Source organism: Molossus molossus, unplaced genomic scaffold (genome assembly GCF_014108415.1).
Source record: "Molossus molossus isolate mMolMol1 unplaced genomic scaffold, mMolMol1.p scaffold_m16_p_1, whole genome shotgun sequence".
Taxonomy (NCBI): domain Eukaryota; kingdom Metazoa; phylum Chordata; class Mammalia; order Chiroptera; family Molossidae; genus Molossus; species Molossus molossus.
Window position 1 is genome coordinate 127,162,253 of NW_023425344.1, and position 21,588 is coordinate 127,183,840.

A 21,588-nucleotide genomic window follows, 5' to 3' on the forward strand; every position below is an offset into this window, starting at 1 on the left:
ACAATAGGTAAGATCTGGAAACAGCCCATGTGTTTATCAGTAGACGAATGGATAAAAAAGCTTTGGTAAATATACACAGTGGAGTACTATGCAGCTATAAGAAAGAAAGATCTCTTATTCTTTGAGATGACATGGAGAGACCTGGAGAGTATTATCCTAAGTGAAACAAGTCAAGCAGAGAAAGACAAATATCACATGGTGTCACTTATTTGTGGAATATAATGAACATAACAGTCTGAGGAACAGGGTAGACCCAGGGACCTGGAAGTAGGGCACAGACTGACAACCCTCAGAAGAGGGGTTGTGGGGGAAGGGAAAAGATAAACCACAGAACTTATATGCATATATATATAACGAACGGACAACAAAGCAGTGGACGGGGTGTTGGAGATAGGGAGGAGGGTGTCAATGGGAAAAAAGGAGAAACATTTGTAACAAAAATAAATTAATTTTTAAAAAGTTTGAGTTGTCAGAGTACACTGAGTCACACAACTGTACATCATGTAGCTAGTAAGAGGCAAGCTGGGATTTGGACTCAGGAATCTGCTTCTGTCTTCTGTTCCTGTTTTCAATGGAGGCTGTGAAAAATAGTTTTATCTCAACTAGGCATATTTGCTTTCTCTACCAAATCAGGGCTCCTCTTCTAAGGAAGAAGAGGAGAATAGGTATTGGGAAGGCAACTAGGAACACCTGCTGTGGAAGGCCTTTTCCTGGGAACTGCCTCTCTAACTGTTTCTGAAGCCAGGTAGCCTCTGTAGCACTGGGCTGCTGTCCATACTGTACTGTGCTAGTCAAGACCAACCACCAATGGCAAGATAATTTTGGCTTAACCCAAAAGACAGGGAGTAGACTACCAGTACTGTAAAATATATCTATTACTTATATTGACCATGATCTTTCCAACTTAGGAGCCTAGAGGAGCTACCTGGAAATTAATAGGGAAGGGATAAAATATAGATATTTTTGTTAGAAAATGTATCTATATTTTTAGAGTGAGGATTTCTGCAGTGTGCTTCATTTTTAAAAACATGCTTGCATTTAATCTTTGCAACTACTATTTTTTATAGATATTTTATTAGTATTTAATAGTAACAATTGTTACACATCAAATAACATGTCTTTCTGATTTTTTAGTATAAGCTCTTAATCAGTATTCTGATATTGATTGTACTGACTTTGGTGCCTTTTTCTGGTCTGCGGTTCAACGCTCTAATTGCTGAGCCAAACCAGCCAGGGCAGGTGCCTTTTTAATATACTGATATTTATGGATACATTCCCCCAAATATATTCTTGGGTAACAGCATGCTAGATCTTGTCTTCTAAGACTTAGCTGCTCATCTACATTCAACCTTAACCATCTCAGTAGAGAGTTGTCTTCAATATTTAGGAAGTAATAAATGGAGCATTTGAGGGTGAAGATCAGTATATCTTCCATTGTTCTTTGAATCCTTTTCTTGTTTGTAAATAAGGATGATATCTCATTGAACTTAGTTGTCTTAAACCATAACTCAGTGGTGCTCAACTACCAGGGTTTTGCTCCACAGGGGACCTTTGGCAATCTCTGGTAATTTATTTGGTTGTCACAGTGGGGACGGAGTTCTACTCCCATGTAGTGGCTAGAGACCAGGGATGCTGCTAAGCATCCTATGATGTACTAGAGAGCCCCCACTCCGTCCACTACACAGGATTCTCGCCCAAAATTTCAGTGATGGCAAGGTTGAAAAACCCTGCCCCTGCCATGTGGCATGTAAATTTGGTGATCTCCAGACAAATTACCTGAATATTCAGTGTTTTGTGTCTGATTGTCCTCAGGTCCATCCACCAGCAGCACATCTCCATCATTATTCTGTGTGGAGAAACACTGTATCATGTGTTTGGGTGGGTGCTTAAGAGTTAACATTACAATACCACTTTCAAGTATTTTACAATCTAGCTGTTATTACAACATTTATTTAGGATGCTTACATAGTGACCCTCTTTAAAGTTTATTGTTAATATTATTTCAGTGCAATAAACAAGGATTTTACTTTAATTCATGAACTCTTAACATGTAAAGTAACATGAAAAACCTAAGAGGCACACACAGAGGTTGAGGTCAATCTTAGGGGGAGAACGGTGTTCTGTTGCAGAAAGAATTTGGGGTTTAGAGTTTGAACTTGTCTCCCTTCAACCCAGCTCTACACCTCTGGCATTTAAATCATTAGCCTCAGTTTTTCCATCTCCATGTTCTTTAGTTTTCATATTAAAAACTAAATGAAATAATGGAGATGAGAAGCATTTTGAAATTTAAAATACTGTAAATCTGTCAGCTTCTTATTTAAGTTATTGTCACATGGGCTTTCTTAGATGAATTATTTCTGCATTAGTTTGTAGATAGGTATTCTGCATGTGTCTGATAAAAAAATGATATATGGATTATTTCTGTCCTTTGGGATATAAATGTATCTATATAGAGATAGATATTGTGTCCTCAATGATGTGAGGTTTGCTAATACACCATGATTAAATATTAGCTTGAACCAGACGTTTTCAAACGTTAGCCAAGGAAAAGCAACATAATGATGTCCTGTAAAAGCAACCATAACTGGGGAGACTTGGTCATTTAAACTGATATTAGTGGTATTGGCACTTTTTTGCCAGCAATAAGTCATTGAGCCTCAGACCACACAGTAGGCTGTACAGATGTGACTGTTCTTAGGAGATGGAAATAAGTTGGGATGAGAGGAATTCCAGGCCATTATATAGATCAACAAGTTCTATATTTGAATGCTTGCTGAACTATTTGGTCAAATAAGGAAGAATGTGGTGGTTTGTCATTTTGGAGATGAGACACTAAACAGGTTTCCTCGTTCTAGGCCCTGTCACTCAGTCCCTGAAACCATCCCAAAATTTTGAGTCCTCATTACCAGCTGGGTTGTAAGCATGGTTGAGTCATAAACAGTGCGCAGAGCTGTGCATCCTGCTAGAGTGAAACTGCAGCACAGAAGTGTAAATAATCTTCTGGAAGAGAGTGGTTGCCATGTTCTGTGCCGCATGATCATCTTCTCTATATTAAACTTACCAGGACCCAGGTGTGCTGCAAGAACACTGAATTTAACCAAATATGTGTGACCTTTAGTCCCTCATTCTTTAAGAAGGTGCTGTGACTCAGACAGTAGGCGGTGCTGGCCAGGAGGCCTTGGGAGCCTGCAGCCTCTGCAGGAATTCACTCTTGTCACTATTCTAAGGGTTAGGTGTGGCCTCAAGCTCTTGGCCCCTTGCCCCCAAGTCAAATATGCAAATCAACTGAAAGATAAAACCTGGAAATCTGCACCTCTTAATTACTCTGTAGAGAGTATTCTCCAAGAAATGTGAATCATCAGAAATTGTTTCCTGTCATCTACAGAAAAAGTGCTAACACCTTAACTTTACAGATAATGAGATCTTTGGGGAAGTTTGAATCTTTCAGTTTCCAGGAGCTTTACAAAATGTCTGTCCCCCTCCCTTCCCACATCAATGACCATATTCCACCTGTTTCTGTCTCTTTCATTTGCTCTATAAACATATAAGCATAAGAAAACATTTAAGGGTGATTCAGCTGTACATATAAGTAGATCTCCTATCAGTAGTTACAGTGTTGAATTTGAATCCCAATGTGTATTTAATTCTCTTTCTCCCCATCTACCCCCCCCCCCAAGCATTGTCTATGTCCATTGCTTACACATACATTGGTTTATCTCGTCCCTCTCCACAGTCCCCCTCCTCTGAGGTTTGTCAGTCGGAGCCTTACTCCTTTCTATGTCTCTGGGTCTAGTTTGTTCATCCACTTTTTTTGTTCATCATATTCCACAAGAATTATCATTGCGGCTAAAATACCCTTGATTCTTTGCCCTAAGAGGAATGAAGCTGTGGAGTAAAATATTGGTCTACCTTTTTACTTTTTATTCTTTCAACTGTCCTTTTAAGTATAGTATGTGTTTTTTTGACTTAGGTCTTGTTAGTACTTCTCACGGGACTGTTTTTAAGCCAGTAATGCTTACTAAATTGTTGTGATGCTTTAGGAAAAGGAAAACCATGGTAACCAGATGCAGGGTATGATTATTTGCCTCTGACCTGGCAAAGTGTTAGGTTTAATAAAAGAAGCTTAATAGAAATGTTCAAATTGACCCTTCTTATCACTTGGGCTGCTTAGAGCTCAATCAGTCTCTCATTATTATCAGAGTTATTGGAGCAGAAGCAGCATTGATAGTATTTTTCATAGTCTTTCCTTTAGCCAAGTGTAATTTGCAATTTGTAGTATTGTATTATGGAATAACAATGTATTAAAATGAACAGAGCAAGAATTGAGTATAGTAGTAAAGGAAAGACCCAGAGAAGCAGTTGTGTAAAAGGCACTCTCAACATCATTTTAAGCAGATGTGGTTGATTTCAATGCCAAATTGAACATTTAGAAAAATCAGAGTTATGTATTGTTTTAACTATATTTAAATGTGTACATATACATATTAAAATTTATATATTATATATCATTTATTATAAAGTTGGTATAGAGAGGAAAGAATATAATTTGCAATTTATTTACATTTGCATATTTGGCTTGATGGGATTATTAGTGTGGTTCTATTATTTGTGTGGGTATGCTTTGAAAAATATAAGGTATATCAAGCCTTATAAATATCCTGTATGGAGCAATAATTACTAATTGACTCCTTTTTGCAAAGAGGGAATTTATTTGTTCAGAAAATATGTCATGGATTCTATGAAGTAGCTGATACCTGAAAAACTAATAGCATAATTAAGATATACTTCCACTCATTTTCTCTCATTTTATTTGACTGACTCTAAGTATAGATTATAAATGTTATTTTTAGAATAAATTAGCTACTTATCTTGTGTTTTGAAGGATTATTGTGTTTGCTTGCGTTCTTAGGTTTTTTGGGTTTTTTTTATCCTCACCCGAGTACTTTTTATTTTTATTTTTATTTTTTGCATTTATCTTCAGATAGAGAAGGAGGGAGAGAGGGAAGAAGAGAGAGAAAGAGAAACATCGATGTGAGAGACACACATCAAGTGGCTCCCACCATACAACCCCAACTGGGGCTGGGGAAAAGCTGCAACTGAAGTATGTGTCCTTAGCGGGAACCGAACCTGGGACTCTCTGGTCTGCGGGCCAAAGCTCTAATCGCTGAGCCAAACCAGCCAGGGCTTTTTTGTTAGGTCTTTATACCTGGATCCCACAACTTGTGTGTGTGTGTGTGTGTTTGGTTTTATTTTTAAGATCTTTGGAGTTTACCATGATTACTTTGAGACAAAACTGTTAATGTGCTGGTTCAGTGTAATTATTGTTTTAATATTTTCTGGTTTCATGTCCTTCTAGGCCTGCTAAAGTGGAGTGTGACGAGGCCTATCAGTGCACCTTTGATTAGATAGCAAAAGCTGTGAGGGGACAGGTGCACCTATGTAGACATTTAGTGGGAGTCCTAAAAAGGATATATTGTTCATTGAGGGTACATTGTACATCTAACAGCTGTTTTAGTTTGGCTAAGTAGAAGCTATGTTTTCTTTAGAAAAAGTCACTTCTTTTTTCCCGAATGCCAGGCAACACAAATTTAGTTTATTAAATCTAATCAGACTAACACTGATGAAAACTGAACTGAACGCAATCAAATAATGATTCTCAAGTTTGTGAATTTTTGTTTAAAGAGAACCCCTTCTAAACTGCATCCCATTTTGCAAAAGCACTAGTGAGTTGCAATGTACCTTTATCTACGTCTCCTTTCTCATCATTATTGATTACCAAGATTTTTTTTTCCTAAATAGGAGCTCTCTGGCCATTTATAATCAGCCTGCTCTTCCCTGATTCATCCAGCATTGCCACAATCTACTGCTGAGCAAATTAGTATGCTGTCATGGTCATGAGTTCTTAAAATGTTACTAAAATGTATAAGATCCTGAATGGAAAGGACATACTAGAGATGACTTATTTCCATCTTTTTCTCATTTATAAAATGGAGGCTGAGAAACAAAAAAAATAGGGCCAGAAACCATGAGTACATCATTAGAAAAGATAATGTATGCAGTAAATTCTTCCTTTTTTATTCTGCGATTGGATTTGGGCAGTTTGACATGTTTCTGCTATTGCCTAGTGCTATTTGCATATGTCAGTAAAGACAGTTTGACTTTTGGAGTGTGATTGCATTTAGGAATATTGGCAATGCCTGGGAATGGTTTTATGGGCAGTTTTTACTCTTCTTCCCAGTGGTTAGGATTAGTTGCATACAGATTCCTGGCCTTTAAAGACAAATTCCTTTGGAACAATGTGCCCTGGACCTCATTGCTACAGGCAGTACAAGAGTTATCTCATTTATTTCAACAAAGATGTTTTAACTATCTGCTCTCAGTAAAAAGAATGGAATGGCTGACTGTCTTTGGTTCCTAAAGGTTTTGAGGTGGCTGGTGTGGTAAAGAGAATCTTGGGTCTGAAATCTGCCTTTGTGATTTCATGCTATATGACCTGTTAAATCTTAAAATTTTTCTCTACTTCCTGAGGTGGCTCCTAAACAGGAAGATGATAACACCCACTTCACACACTGTGGGAATCAGTGAAATAAGGTCCATAATAAGAATTCAATAAATTCTGATAAAGTATAATTAATCAAAAGAGCATTCAACAAGAGCTCAATTTTATGTCTCAGGATTTATAGAAAGTGAACTTCACAGGTCTGGGAATTTTATTTTCTCTAGGAGTATCCAAATTCAGAACCACTGAGATATCTTAAACTAGCTATAAGGTGACCTGAATGCTATTTATAGCTTACATTGTGACTCTGGGCACCTATGCATACATTGGATGAGATGACCAATGTCTAGACTTTGATTTTCAGAAATGTGCACTTGGAAAAAAAGTGTAGTATAACAGGCTATAAAGATATTTGGCTATAGATTTTTTTCAACGTAAAATTTAGAGCAATTACCTTTTAGAGCTTTAAGACAAAAATAAATTCATAATTGCATGAGAGATTAGAGTGATAGGTTGAGGGGAGTCAAAGCTTACACCAAAATGTGGGAAAAGACTGGACCAGAATCTATTGAAAAATATTTTCTAGAGAAACTTGGATCTGAAATTGTTTAGGAAAAGTATGACTCAAAAGGCTAGAGAGGAATGATGTTAAAAGCTTGTGATATTTCTTTGATTTGAGTGGACAGTGTGTTCCCAAGGCGTGCAGAGGGGTTGGGACACAGGAGGGACAGAGCAGAGTATGTGATTTTGCTGTACAGGGTCTTAAACTCAGCTCATTGGGCAGCTGGTGTCTGTCAAGCATCTTTAGGGCAAATGACAGCATTATCACAGCAGGCAGTAGTCAAAGACAGGTTAGCACAATGGCTGAAGGTTCCAGAAAAAAATCAGAAAAATCGTGGGAAAAGGCAGTGATTGAACATGTGATGTTCAAATATGTAGAAACAAGGGGCAGCATTCAGGGCAGGGTGTTGAGTTAGATGACTGTATTGACTACTCCAGGCAGGAGGTGGATCCTGGGGGAGAATAGATGGCTTCTGGTAGCTGACACTAAATTCGCTTCTGACCCATATTCCTCAGCTAAGCAGTATCACTTAACCTACACATCTTAGGATAAATAGTAAGACAAGTATTGTAGAAAAGCCCTTACACATGAAGACCTTGGCAATATGATTTCTAGGTGACATTTTGTTTTTTGTTGGGTTTTGTTTTTGTTTTTTAAGAAAATATCAATTTTAAATATTATTCCTCAAAGCTTTTAAGGTAGTTGGTTCTAGATATTCTCTTTATCTACTTTTAAATATGGCAGTGAGTTTTTAAGACTTTTCTTTTACTACATTGTGTTTTTAAATGTGATGTTTACACAATGGAATACTATGCTGCTGTAAGAAAGAAAGATCTCTTACCCTTCGAGATGACATGGAGGGACCTAGAGAGTATTATGCTGAGCAAAATAAGCCAGTCCGAGAAATACAAGTACCACATGATCTCACTTATTTATGAAACATAATGAACAAAATAAGCTATTGACCAAAAGAGATCCAGAGTCATGGAAGTAGAGAACAGACAAACCTCAGAGAGATAGGGGTGGGAGGGGTGGGAAGAGATAAACCAAAGAACTTATATGCATATATGTACAACCAATGGACACAGACATTAGATTGGGGAAAACAGAAGAGGGTTGGCAGTGGGAAGGAGGAGATCAATGGGTAAAAAAGGGGGACATCTATAATACTTTCAACAATAAAATATATATATATGCCTTTTCATTATGAAACCAATTATTATCATTATTATTATTATTCTGTAGTTGTTGATCCTCACCTGAGGATATTTTTCTTTCTTACTTTTTTTTTCTTTATTGATTTTAGAAACAGAGGAAGGGAGAAGGAGAGAGAGATGGAAATATCAATGAGATAGAACATCAATTAGCTGCCCCCTGCATGCCCCCCACTGCGATCAGGCCCACAACCTGGGCATGTGCCCTGACCAGGAATCGAACCAGCAACCTCTTGGTGCATGGGTCGACACTCAACCACTGAGCCACACCAGCCAGGCAAGGATATGTTCCCATTAATTTTTAGATAGAGTGGAAGGTTAGGTGGGGGAGAAAGAGAAAGAAATCATCATTGACATGAGAGAGAGAGACGGATTGGTTTCCTCCTGCACAACCCCAGCCAGGGCTGAGAATGAACCTGCAACCCAGATATGTGACCTTGACATGGGAATCAAACCTGAGACCCTTCTGTCTAAGGGCTGGTGCCCTAACTACAGAGCCAAACTGGCCAGGGTGAACCAATTAATTATATTTCTATTTTATTATTCAGCATAATTTTTCTGAAGATCTCTAATTGTAGTAACAGTGTAAGATATAGTAAAACATTTTAATATCATTTACACTTCAGAGAGAATTAGGTTTACTAAAAACCAAAATCAAAACTCATTAATAGTTCATTTTTACTGACAGTTCTTTCCATAAAAAGCAATAGAATTTGGTTACAGTCCTTTATTGCTGTTCTGTGTTTGTTTTTTGCTTTCCCCATGCATCGTTGCACATTTTGCCCATCATTCTTTACTGTTACAATATGTGTGGCTGACCTGGCAGACGGCAGTGATCTCACTTGTGAGGCGTCATGGTACAACCCCTTTAGCAAATTACTTTGGCCAAATAAAACATTGCTGTATTCTCTGTGAAGAAAGTCATATGGTTAAGAGATGGTGCAGTCAATTGTATTCTGATGAGACATGGCTCATCCGTATCTTTCTGTGAATGTCTTCAGTGGATTTTTTGCCTTTTTTTTTTTTTCAGTGAACCTTCTCTCTCCATGCAGCAGTACCTCTTAGGCAATCTTTTTCTATCAACTTTCAAGCTCTTTGTTTTTCTTTACTTCTCTATTTGAAAAAAACAGTCATGGGACATATGTGATCACTTCTATTTCAGCACCATATCTGTTTGATGATGGAGTTTCCCATGTGAATGTATGTGTGGGTTAGTCAGAAGGCATTTCATAAAACTGATTCTCTGCTGACAAAGGTTTGCTTCCTGGGCATCTATTAGTTCAGTATTTTTTCAGCTATGCTATTCCTTGGCAATTGGACCATTTGAAATTCATCAGTGGCAAATAAATGTAATTGATATCTTCGAAGTTTTTAAGCGCATTGGTATTAAATGACTGTCTTCATAGGTTGGTTACCGATTTCAGCTGTGAAACTGACTTTTTGAGTATGTGTAGCTGAAATTTTTTAATGACCTCACCACCCTTTTTGGGAAGAGTTAAGCAACTATAAATTAAGATGAACACTAGAATATTTTGGTAAATAGAGTGAATGAGGATATGGCTATTTAATTTTTCCTTTTTATATTCTAGAATAGTTAGTATATATTTTTTTACTTACAGTCTTTATTTATTTTGTCAAAAAATTATAGCTGAGGGATTTGTTTTTACCCCAATTTAAAAGTAATATGCTGTGATTTTATAGTATGCCTTAAAGAAATTACATAGTTAACTAAAACAGGTACCAAGGAAAATGTCCCAAGGTCAATTTTCAAACATTTTTTTCTGCCATTTTTTTACTTTTTCATACAACAATCTTGAATCTATAATTTAAAAATGAAAAGTATACTGTAACAGTTTGATAATAAATTAACAAATAATAATATAGATTGGGGAAGAGTCTAGGAAACTAATATATATATATATATATATATATATATATATATATATATGCACTTTTATTCATTTATTTTTGTTACAGATGTTTCTCTCCCCCCCACCCCCCAGACACCCTCCTCCAGATCTCACCTGCCCCTCACAGGATTGTTGTCTATGTCCATTGATTGTGCATGAATGCATATAAATTCTTTGGTTTATCTCACCTTTTCCCCCTGTCCACCTCCTCTGAGGTTTGTCAGTCTGAACTGGTCCCTTTCTATATCTCTGGGTCTATTTTGTTCATCAGCCTACTTTGTTCATTATATTACACAAATATGTGAAATCATGTGGTATTTGTCTTTCTTTGCTTGGCTTGTTTCACTTAGCATAATACTCTCCAGGTCCTTTCATGTCATCTCAAAGGATTAGAGATCTCTCTTTCTTACAGCTGCATAGTACTCCATTGTGTATATGTACCACAGCTTTTTTATCCATTTGTCTACTGACAGACATTTGGGCTGTTTCCAGGTCTTAGCTATTGTAAATAGTACCGCTACAAACATGGGGCTACATATATTCATTCTGATTGGTTTTTAAGGCTTCTTAGGGTATATTCCTAAAAGTGGGATCACTGGGTCAAATGGCAGATAAATTCTCAATTTTTTAAGGAAACACCATATTGTTTTCCATAGTGGCCGCACCAGTCTGCATTCCCACTAGCAGTGTACTAGAGTCCCCTTTTCTCCACACCCTCCCAACACTTTTTGTTTGATGATTTTTTGATGGCGGCCATACTGGCAGGTGTGAGGTGATAATCTCAGTCATTGTAATTTACATCTCTCTGATGATTAGTGGCACTGAGCATTTTTTCATATGTCTCTTGGCAATTTGTATGCCCTGTTTGGAGAGGTATCTATTTAGGTCCTCTGCCCATTTTTTAATTGGGTTCTTTGTCTTCCTTTTGTTGAGTTGTATGAGTACTTTATATATTTTGGAAATTAACCCCTTATCTGATGTTTCATTGGCAATTATGCTCTCCCATATAGTGGGTTCCCTTTCCATTTTGATGCTTGTTTCTTTTGCTGTGTAGAAGCTTTTGAGTTTGATGTAGTCCCAATGTGTTCATTTTTCTTCTTTGTTTCTGTTGCCTTAGGCATTGTATTAGTGAAAATTTTGCTGCTTGTGATGTCTGAAATTTTGTTGCCTACATTTTCTTCTAGGATTTTTATGGATTCACGAGTCACATTTAAGTCTTTTACTTGTTTTGAGTTTATTCTTGTGTATGGTGTAAGTTGGTGGTCTAGTTTCATTTTTTTGCATGTAGCTGTCCAGTTTTCCCAGCACCACTTATTAAAGAGGCTGTCTTTACTCTATTGTATGCTCTTGCCACCTTTGTCAAATGTTATTTGATCATAATGTCTTGGGTCAATTTTCGGGTTCTCTATTCTGTTCCATTTATCTATATGCCTATTCTTGTGCCGTACCAAGCTATTTTGATTACAGTGGCTTTGTAGTATAACCTAATATCTGGTATTGTGATTCCTCCTACTTTGTTCTTCTTTTTCAAGATTGCTGTGGCTATTCAGGGTCTTTTATGGTTCCATATAAAGTTTTGAAGTATGTGTTCCAGTTCTGTGAAATATGTTGGTATTTTAATGGGGATTGAATTGAATCATTGGATCGCTCTGGGTAATATGGACATTTTAATCATGTTAATTTTTTCAATCCTTAAACAAAGTATATGCTTCCACTTTTTAATATTTTCCTCTAATACTTTTTTCAATATCCTGTAGTTGTCTGCAAATAGGTCCTTTAGTTCTTTGTTTAAATTTATTCCTAGGGATCTTAATTTTTTTGCAGCAGTGTTAAATCAGATTTTTTTTTTTTTTTAGTTTCTCTATATGTGAGTTCATTATTGGTGTATAAGAATGCCTTCAATTTCTTTTTTATAATTTATTTTTCTTTCTTTATTTTTTTATTTTATATTTTTAAAATCTTTATTGTTGAATGTATTACAGATGTTCCTCATTTTTCTCCCATTGACCCCCTCCTCTCCACTCCCACCTCCCTCCCACCTTTTCCCACACTGTCTATGTCCACTGGTTGTGCATACAAGTTCTTTGGTTTATTTCTTCCCATCTCCCAACCCCTTTCCTTTTGAGGTTTGTCAGTTTAGTAACAAATTTGTACTTCTTAATCTCTTCACCTTTTTCACCCATTTTCCCAACCCCCCTCCCATCTGGTAACCAACAAAATGTTCTCTGTATCTATGAGAATGTTTCTGTTCTGCCAGTTCATTTTGTTTGTAGATTCCATTGTCGATAGATATGTATCCATTGCCATTTTGTTTGTTCATATATTTTATCTTTTTCTTCAAAAAGACCCTTCATCATTTCATATAATAATGATTTGGTGGTGATGAATTCCTTTAACTTTTTCTTGTCTGGGAAACTCTTTATATGGCCATCGATTCTATATGACAGCTTTGCAGGATAGAGTAATCTTGGTTGTAGGTTCTTGCTTTTCATCACTTTGAATATTTCTTGCCACTGCCTTCTGGCCTGCAAAGTTTCTTTTGATAAATCAGCTGACAGCCTTATGGGAACTCCCTTGTAAGTAACTAGCTGCCTTTCTCTTGCTGCTTTTAAGATTCTCTCTTTGTCTTGAACCTTTTGCAGTTTGATGATGATGTTTCTTGGTGTGGGCCTCTTGGGGTTCATCTTGTTTGGACTCTGTACTTCCTGGACTTTTGTGTGTATTTTCTTCACCAAGTTAGGGAAGTTTTCTGCCATTATTGTTTTAAATAGGTTTTCGATTTCTTGTTCTCTCTCTTCTCCTTCGGGCACCCCCAAGATGCGAATGTTGGCACGCTTGATGTTGTCCCAGAGGCTCCTTACACTCTCCTCATTTTTTTGGATTTTTTTTCTTTTTGCTGTTCTGATTGGGGATTTTTTGCTTCCTTATATTCCAAATCGATGGTTTGCTTCTTGGATTTACGTACTCTACTATTGAATCTGTGTAAATTATTCTTTATTTCAGTTAATGCCTCCTTCAATTCTGATTGTGCATCCTTCATTTCTGACTGGCCCTTTTTTATGCTCTTGAGGCCCTCCCTAAGTTCACTGAGGTTCTCACTAAGTTCATTGAGCATCCTTATAAGCAGTATTTTGAACTCAGCATCTGTTAGGTTGCTTATCTCCATTTCACTTAGTTCTTTCCTAGGGTTTTCTTCTGTTCTTTTATTTGGGACCTGCTTCTTTGTCTCCTCATTTTGGGTGTCTCCCTGTGTTTGTTTCTATGTATTACTTAATGAGAGGTATGGGGACTATCTGAGACCAGATGCTGCTTGTTTGAGAGAATTTAGGAAAACCTGAAGCAGGATCCAAGACAGGCCAATGCTATGGTTAAGCACTGGCAACAGCTTGGGTGGGCCTGAAAGTTGGGTGGGGTGGGGCCTCAGGGAATCACTAGGGCAGGGCCACCAGTGTGAGCCAGGTGGCTGTAGTCCCAGATATGGAGACTGTCTGCCACCCCAGGGAAGGGCTCACCAAAGGAACAAAGGCCTCTGATAGCACGTCTGTCCTGGAGAAAGCCCCCTCTCCAGCTAGCTCCAGTGCCAAACAGCACAATTCGTCCCTGTATGTCTCTGGTGCCCCTCAAGCTGCCTCCCCTCCAAGATTAGAGGGAGTGAGTTTGATAAGTCCATGTGCGGGCCCTTTAAGGAGCTGCCTGGGGCTCCAGCTTCCTCAGTCTCCCTGAGCCTCAGTTCCCACTGGTTTTTCCAGCTAGAAGTTATGGGGACTTCTTTTCCTGGCACTGGAACCTTGAGCGGGGTGCCTGGTGTGGGACAGGGACCTCTCAGTCCTCAGGGAGGACCTTCCCAGCCGGGCTATCCTCCTGATTTTTATCCACCACACGTGGGTGTGGGACCAGCCCCTCCACCTCTGCCCCACCTATGTGTCTTGATGTGGCTGCTCCTATAATTCTGTAGTTGTAGGACTTCCATTCAGCTTGATTTCAGGCAGTTTTGAATGATGGTTGTTCTGTAGTTTAGTTGTAACTTTGATGTGGTTGTGGGAGGACATGATACCATGTTTACCTATGTGGCCATCTTGAGTGAAGTCTGCCTTCAATTTCTTGATGTTAATTTTGTATCCTGCCACTTTGCCAAATTCATTTATTTAATCTAGTAGATTTTTGATGGTGTCTTTAGGGTTTTCTATGTACAATATCATATCAATTGCAAATAAAGAGAGTTTCACTTCCTCCTTTTCAATTTGGATCCCCTCTTTTTTTTTTTTTTTCCATGTCTAATTGTTGTGACAAAGACTTGTATTCATGGGATGAATCCCACTTGGTCATGGTGAACAATTTTTTGGTGTATTGCTGGATCTGATTTGTTATTATTTTGTGAAGGATTTTGGCATCTATGTTCATCAGGGATATTGGCCTGTAATTTTCTTTCTTTGCAGTGTCTCTATCTGGTTTTGAAATTAGAATATTGCTGGCCTCATGAAATGAGTAGGAAGTCTTCCTACTTCTTGAATTTTTTTGGAATAGTTTGAAAAGAATGGGTGTTAGATCTTCTTTGAATGTTCAGTAAAACTTTCCCATGAAGCCGTCCGGGTCCGGGCTTTTGTTTGCTGGGAGTTTTGATTATATTTTCAATTTCCTTAGTTGTTATTGGTCCGTTTGTGTCTCTTCCCAGTTCAGGTATGGGAGTCTGTGTGATTATAAAAGCATGTCCATTTTGCCTAGATTGTTCAATTTGTTGGTGTATAGTTGTTCAATTTTAACGATTCTTTGTATTTCTGTGGTGTCAGTTGTTACTTCTCTTTCATTTCTGATTTTATTTGGATCCTCTCCTTTTCTTTCTTGATAAGTCTGACTAAGGGTCCATCAATCTTGTTTATCTTTTCAAAGAACCAGCCCCTTGTTTTATTGATCTTTTGAAGTGTTTTTTTAGTCTCGATGTTGTTTATTTCTGCTCTGTCCTTTACTATTTCTTTCTACTTGCTCTTGTTTGTTTGTTTGTTTACTTTCTGGTTCTTTAAGTTGAAAGGTTAATAAGTCAATTGAAAATGTTACTTGTTTCTTGAGGTAGGCCTCTGGTGCTATGAACTTCCCTCTCAGGACTGCTTTCACTGTGACCCATAGATTGTGTGTTGTGGTGTGTTCATTTTCATTGGTGTCCAAGAAATTTTTAATTTCTTCCTTGATATCCTTGGTAACCCATTAATTGTTTAATAACATGCTGTTTAGTCTCCATTTGTTTGAATGTTTTTGCATGTGTTTGTTGTAAGTGACTTATAGTTTCATTTCATTGTGGTCTGAAAAGATGCTTGATATGATTTCAATCTTCTTGAACTTGTAGAGGCTTAGTTTGTGTCCTAACATGTGGTCTATCTTTGAGAATGTCCCATGCACACTTGAGAAGAATGTGAATTCTGTAGTTTTGGGGTGTAATTCTTGTAGATAGTTATTAAATCCATTTGATCTAGTGCATCATTTAGAGGCTCTGTTTCTTTGTTAATTTTTTGTCTAGAGGCTATATTCAGTGATGTCAGCAGGGTGTTGAAGTCCCCTGCTATGATTGTATTGCTGTTGATTTCTCCTTTGAAGTTCTACAGAAGTTTTTAAATATATTTGTATGCTCCTAAGTTAGGCACATACACGATTACCAAGGTTATACTCTCCTGTTGATTAGATCCTTTCAATATTATGGAGTGGCCTTCTTTGTCTCTCATAATTACCTTCATTTAGAAGTCTTCTATATCAGATATGAGTATTGCTACCCCTGCTTTTTTGTTTTTTCCATTTGCTTGGAAAATTTTTTTTCATCCCTTCACTTTCAATCTATATGAGTCTTTTGTTGTGAGGTGGGTCTCTTGTAAATAACACATATAATTCATGCTTTCTTGTCATTTCAGCTACTCTGTGTCTCAGAGCATTTAATCCATTTACATTTAAGGTTATTATTGATATGTACTTGTTTACTGCCATTTTTTTTATTATGGTTACATTTCTCTTCTTATTTCTTCTGCTTAGTATAGCAGTCCTTTTAACCTTTTTTGGAGTGCTGGTTTGGTGCTAATATATTCCCTTAACCTTTTTTCGACTGGGAAGTTATTTATTTGACCTTCTATTTTGAATGATAGTTTTGCTGCATAGAGTAGTCGTGGATTCAGATCCTTGTTTTTTTTTTTTTTACCTTGATTACTTCATGTCATTCCTTCTGGCCTGTAGTGTTTCTGCTGAGAAGTCTGCTGATAGCTTTAGGGGGGTTCCTTTGTAGGTAACCTGTTGCTTATCTCTTGCTGCTTTTAGGATTCTCTCTTTGTCTTTAATTTTTGGCATTTTAATTACTCTGTGTTTTGGTGTGGGCCTGTTTGGGTGGTTCTTACTTGGGGCTCTCAGTGCTTCCTGAAGTTGAATGCCTTCTTCCTTCACCAAATTAGGGAAGTTTTGTGCCACTATTCCTTCAAATATATTCTCTAATACTTGCTCATTTTCTTCTTCTTCAGGGATTCCTTTGATGCAAATATTATTACGTTTCCAGTTGTTCCACAGTTGTCTTAAGCTTCTTGATTTTTAATTGTTTTTTTTTTTTTTTCCTTTTGGTTTTCTGATTGGTTGATTTTTTTTTCTACCCTGTCTTCTAATTCATTGATTCTGTCCTCAGCTTTTTCTGCTCTGCTGTTTAGTCCTTGCAGTGTGTTCTTTATTTTTGCTATGTCAGTCTTCATTTGTGCTTGGTGGTTTTTAATTTCCAATTGGTTGATTTTCAATATTTCTATATCTTTACTCATGCTGTTGAGCTTCCTCATTATCGGTACTCTGAACTCTGCATCTGATATTTCATTTATTTCTTAACGTGTATAATTCTCTTGTTCTTTCATTTGAGATTCCTTGTTTGTTTAACCATTTTGGCTATCATAGTGAGTTTTTGAGCCTGCCAAATTTTCCCTGTGGGTGCTGGTGTTCTGTTGGTTGTAGCTCCCTCTACTGGGTTTGGATGAGTATGGGAAGACCCATGGTAAACACCACTGTCAGGTTTTACTTTCCTGCGTAGGTTTGCAAGCCAAGCAAAGGTTCAGTTATCCTCTAGCTTTGTAATGGAGGCTATTGATTTCAGTTACATGATGAGCCTTGATTTGTAGCCCTCAAATGAATGAAAAATCCCTCAGGTGTAGGAGGATTTCTAGCAGGTGGAGCACTTGGTTGTTATCAGACTCTAGGTTTTAATTAGACCCAATTTGCATTTCTGTGGACTGCCCTGGTGGTGTTGAATCCTTAAGGAAGGGCCGTTGCTTCTTCCTGGGCCTCTGGAAGGGGCTCTTTGAGTAATATGGCCACTGTCCTTTCAGGGAGTGATTCAGCACAAAACCCCCAGTGTCCTCCCCTCCAGCTCTCTCCTGATTCAGGAGCCCCAGACTCTCTCCACACAGTTCCATTCCAGTCTACCCTCCCTCTACCGGAGCCCAAGGTGAGTGGCTGTTGCTGATTAAAACCCCCACTTTCTCAGCGGGGATTGCTTACCACAAAAGAGCTGTCCACTGCTGTCTGTGGGCTCCCAGCACCCCCTCTCACAGCTCCACTGCTCATACGATGCTTGATTTTGCATCCACCTTCTGTCCTTGGTTATCTGGTTATATCGATTCTCTCCCACTGCTTTTCAGTTGTTGTTTTTTCCCAATGATATTTCTTTATTTTAGTTGTAATTCCAGTATGGTCCTGGCAGACACTCTGTGTAGCTTTCATTCACTCTGCCACCATTTTTCCTCCTGGAAACTAATATTTTAATAGCAATACAAATGAGAAAAAAATGTGATTCTTAAGTGTGAGTTAGGGTTCTATTTTGTTTTAATCATGTACACTTACGATAAAAAGCTGAAAATGGTAGACTTAGATATAAAACTAAAACATTCTTTACAAAGTAGCACCAAAACTATTATAAAAAAGATTTAACAGAGTTAATTAAACTCAGTGTTAGGTTTGGAGTTGAAATACCTAAACTGTTTAGAAACATGGAACAATTATTCTCAATTTTTCCTCTTATTATTAACTCAAAGGGCAGATATACAGTCTTGTAACATTAAACTGTACCTTTGGTATACATATATAATGCATTTTGTGTCACTGACTAATATTTCTCAAGTATGATATAAGGGTGAATATATCTGTAGTCTAGAATGGGAACCAGCACAGTGTCTGTACAAACAAAAGATAAGTCAATATTGGCAGCATTGTATCATTTAAAGAACATTTATGAACTGAAAAACTAAAGAGTTAAAATGTTTTACTTTTATAATGAAAAACTAGGGTTAAAATGTTTACCTAATTATAAATAAATACCATATATTAAGATTTGAACTTAGCCCAGCTGGTGTGGCTCAGTGGTTGAGCATTGGACCCATGCACCAAGAGATAGCCAGTTCGATTCCCGGTCAGGGCACGTGCTCAGGTTGTGGGCCCGATCCCGAGTGTGGGGCACGCAGGAGGCAGCCAATCAGTGTTCTCTTTGATCCATGTTTCTTTTAATTTTTTTTATTCTCACCCAAGGACACTTTTTGATATTTTGTTCAGATAGAGTGGGAGGGGGGGAGAGAGACAGAGAAACATCGACATGAAAGGGACACATCAAGTGGTTGCCACCCACATGACCCAACCAGGGCCAAGGACAAACCGCAACTGAGGTACATGCTATTAGCGGGAATCGAACCCGGGTCTCTCCAGACTTCAGTCCGACGCTCTAACCGCTGAGCCAAACCGGCCAGGGCTGATCCATGTTTCTATCTCTCTCTCTCTCCTTTCCTCTCTCTAAAATCAATAAAGAAAAAAATATATATATAAAAAAAATTTGAACTTATACTTTTCTTGAAATTAGTATTTACTACATTTTATATTTCCAGATGCCTCACTGTTGCAGAATTTTTAGGATAAAAATTCACATGGAGATTAAATACTGTCTGCATACTGATGACACTGAAGTTAATCTGTCTAGATCTGTCCTCTCCCCTAAACTGTTTTTTAAAAATAAAGTTTTAATTTTTAATGCTCTGTAGATGTTCAATAAGTTTTTGTCAAATGAGCAAACATTATGTTTTAGATATTGGCTTCTTCTGAGATGTATCTTTTTTCATATTTATTCATTCATTCTATAAACTCAATCATTATACTTAACTTTTAAGCATTATTGATATAACAAAAATGAAGGAAAGAGAAAGTTTTTATAGGTATTGGTTTTATTTTAATAGTTTCAAAAGCATAGTGTATATTTTATCCCTTGTGAGAAGTGGTCAGATGCTGGACTTAAATTCTTGGGATTATTTCTTATCTTTTTTTCAATTGAAATGCTCTTCCAGTTTCTAAGTAACATTAAAATTTAAGGATAGATTTGCTTTTTAGAAGTTAATTTTACAGCCAGTTTTGAATGCTATCTAGTAATACACATAATTTTAAAAATAATGGTGGTGGTGCTGTTTTAACTTTTATATTTTAACACTTTAAGGATGCTTTTTCTTCTTACATACCTCTGCAGATATAATGTTACTTCAGTTAACATATGAGGTATTCCCATGTACTCTTCACATATCGACCAATTTTTTTTTGGTACGTGCCCCTAGCGGAAACCGAATCCCGGATTCTCTGGTCCACAGGTCGACGCTCCAACCGCTGAGCCAAACCAGCCAGGGCTTATCTACCAATTTTTGACATCAGATTTGTATTGATAAAGTAATGACCTATGCTACTGACCAATCCATTATCTGAAATACTTTTCTCTCTTTTATTTCAACTTTGAACCTACCATTTTACTCCTCTCCTTTTCATATGATTGTCACCAAAGCCAGATTTCTACTTTTTTCTCAGATGGAAATATCAGTATACTTTACATATTTGTGAATGCTTACTTGAGTAACTGTCTAGAAAATATTTCTTTTTTGAAACATCTTGTAACCAAATCAATATAAATGAAGATTATTTGAGGGTATGTAGCACATGCATTTCAGACAACCTGGTCTTTCATTGGAGAAAATAACAGAGCAGGAAAAAGAACTAATACTAAGTCTGAGGTTTCTGAGATATTTATGAGGGCAGAAAAGGATAGATAACTGTTCATATTTTTTTAGAGAGCCTCAAGTTCAGTGCCCTCTGTGGAAGTTTGTTTGGAGTGTTCTTGAATCATGTGTGGCTTTTATTTTTTCCCCTTTTTATGAGATATAGATGTCCAAGTCAAAAAGTCCACCTTCAGCAATTGTTTGTATCAGATTTAGGAAAAGAATTTGATGAGAATGACTTAAAGCTTTCGATTTTGTAAGCTAAAAGTGTTATAGCACTGTAAATTATCCTTTGTACTTTAAAGCTTGCAAACATGGCCTTGTTTGTCAGTTTTTAAACCATGATGAATGTTTCCAATAAACCTGACTGTGAAAATAAAGAATAATTGTTATGGAGAGGTTATTAAACAGATGATTGTGGATTATCATTCTTTAGTCCTAAGAGAAACCCACTTGGATGCAGGCTTTTATCCCCCAGCATCTGAATATTCAGCACTCAGTCCTAATTATTTGTTTAATTAGGATGAACTCAAGGTTTCTGTTATTGTGTTGTTGTTTATTTTTGTTTGCGAAAGAAAAATGGGTATTGAGGCCATTTTTCAAAAGAGTTTTCCCTGGAAAGTTTTAATTAAAATGGAATGAAATAATCCTGTTGAATATATTAATACCAGACAAAACTAGTGAACTGCAGGATATATTTTTGCCCTCATTTTGAGGGAGCTCACATTTCATTGGATACATGTCTTTAACACAAAAGAAGAACTCATTTTGTATATATTGACAAGTTAGAATTTTTTGTTGTCAACAGGTTTGGCAAACATCGAAAAGATGACAAGATTGAGAAAACGGGTAAAATAAAAATACAGGACTCCCTTACTTCAGAAGAGGAGAGAATACGAATGAAGCAGGAGCAGGAGAGGTAGACTTCAGTTATTTGATTAAACCTCATTAGATAAAGGTTTTCTTTCCTTTCTACTCTTTCTTACTTTTTTAAATATAAAGAAATTGGCCCTGGCTGGTGTGGCTCAGTTGACTGGAGTGCTGTCCCATATACCAAAAGGTGGCAGCTTTGATTCCCAGTTAGGGCACATACCCGGGGTGTGTGTGCGGGAGGCAGCTGATCGATGTTTCTCACACTGATGTTTCTCTCTGTCTCTCCCTTCCTCTCACTAAAATCAATTATAAAAATAATAATAAATGTAAAAATTTGCATTCAACTGAATTTTATTTTTTCTTCCTGAGTCCAAATACTGATAGTTACGGGTGAATAAAATGTAAAGAAAGATTAGTAGTAAAACCTTACACTTATTTGGCATCAAAATGAATTTTGTTGGTTTTAGTTAAGATAGTTTGAATAGGAGATAATAAGGCATTAGATGCA

The 21,588-nt window shown here is 37.2% G+C and overlaps 1 protein-coding gene across 6 annotated transcripts in view; it reads left to right on the forward strand.

The window, feature by feature from the left end:
* The window catches only part of PARD3 (par-3 family cell polarity regulator), an 823,714-nt gene that overhangs the window by 597,435 nt on the left and 204,691 nt on the right, over nt 1-21,588 (forward strand). For 4 of the 6 annotated variants that reach the window (XM_036242150.1, XM_036242158.1, XM_036242167.1 and 1 more), the window contains one exon: nt 21,016-21,126. The exons of the other annotated variants lie outside the window; for them this stretch is intronic. In XM_036242150.1, the coding sequence (XP_036098043.1) occupies nt 21,016-21,126 (111 nt within the window). The remainder of the gene's footprint in view (nt 1-21,015; nt 21,127-21,588) is intronic. 6 annotated transcript variants of the gene reach the window in all.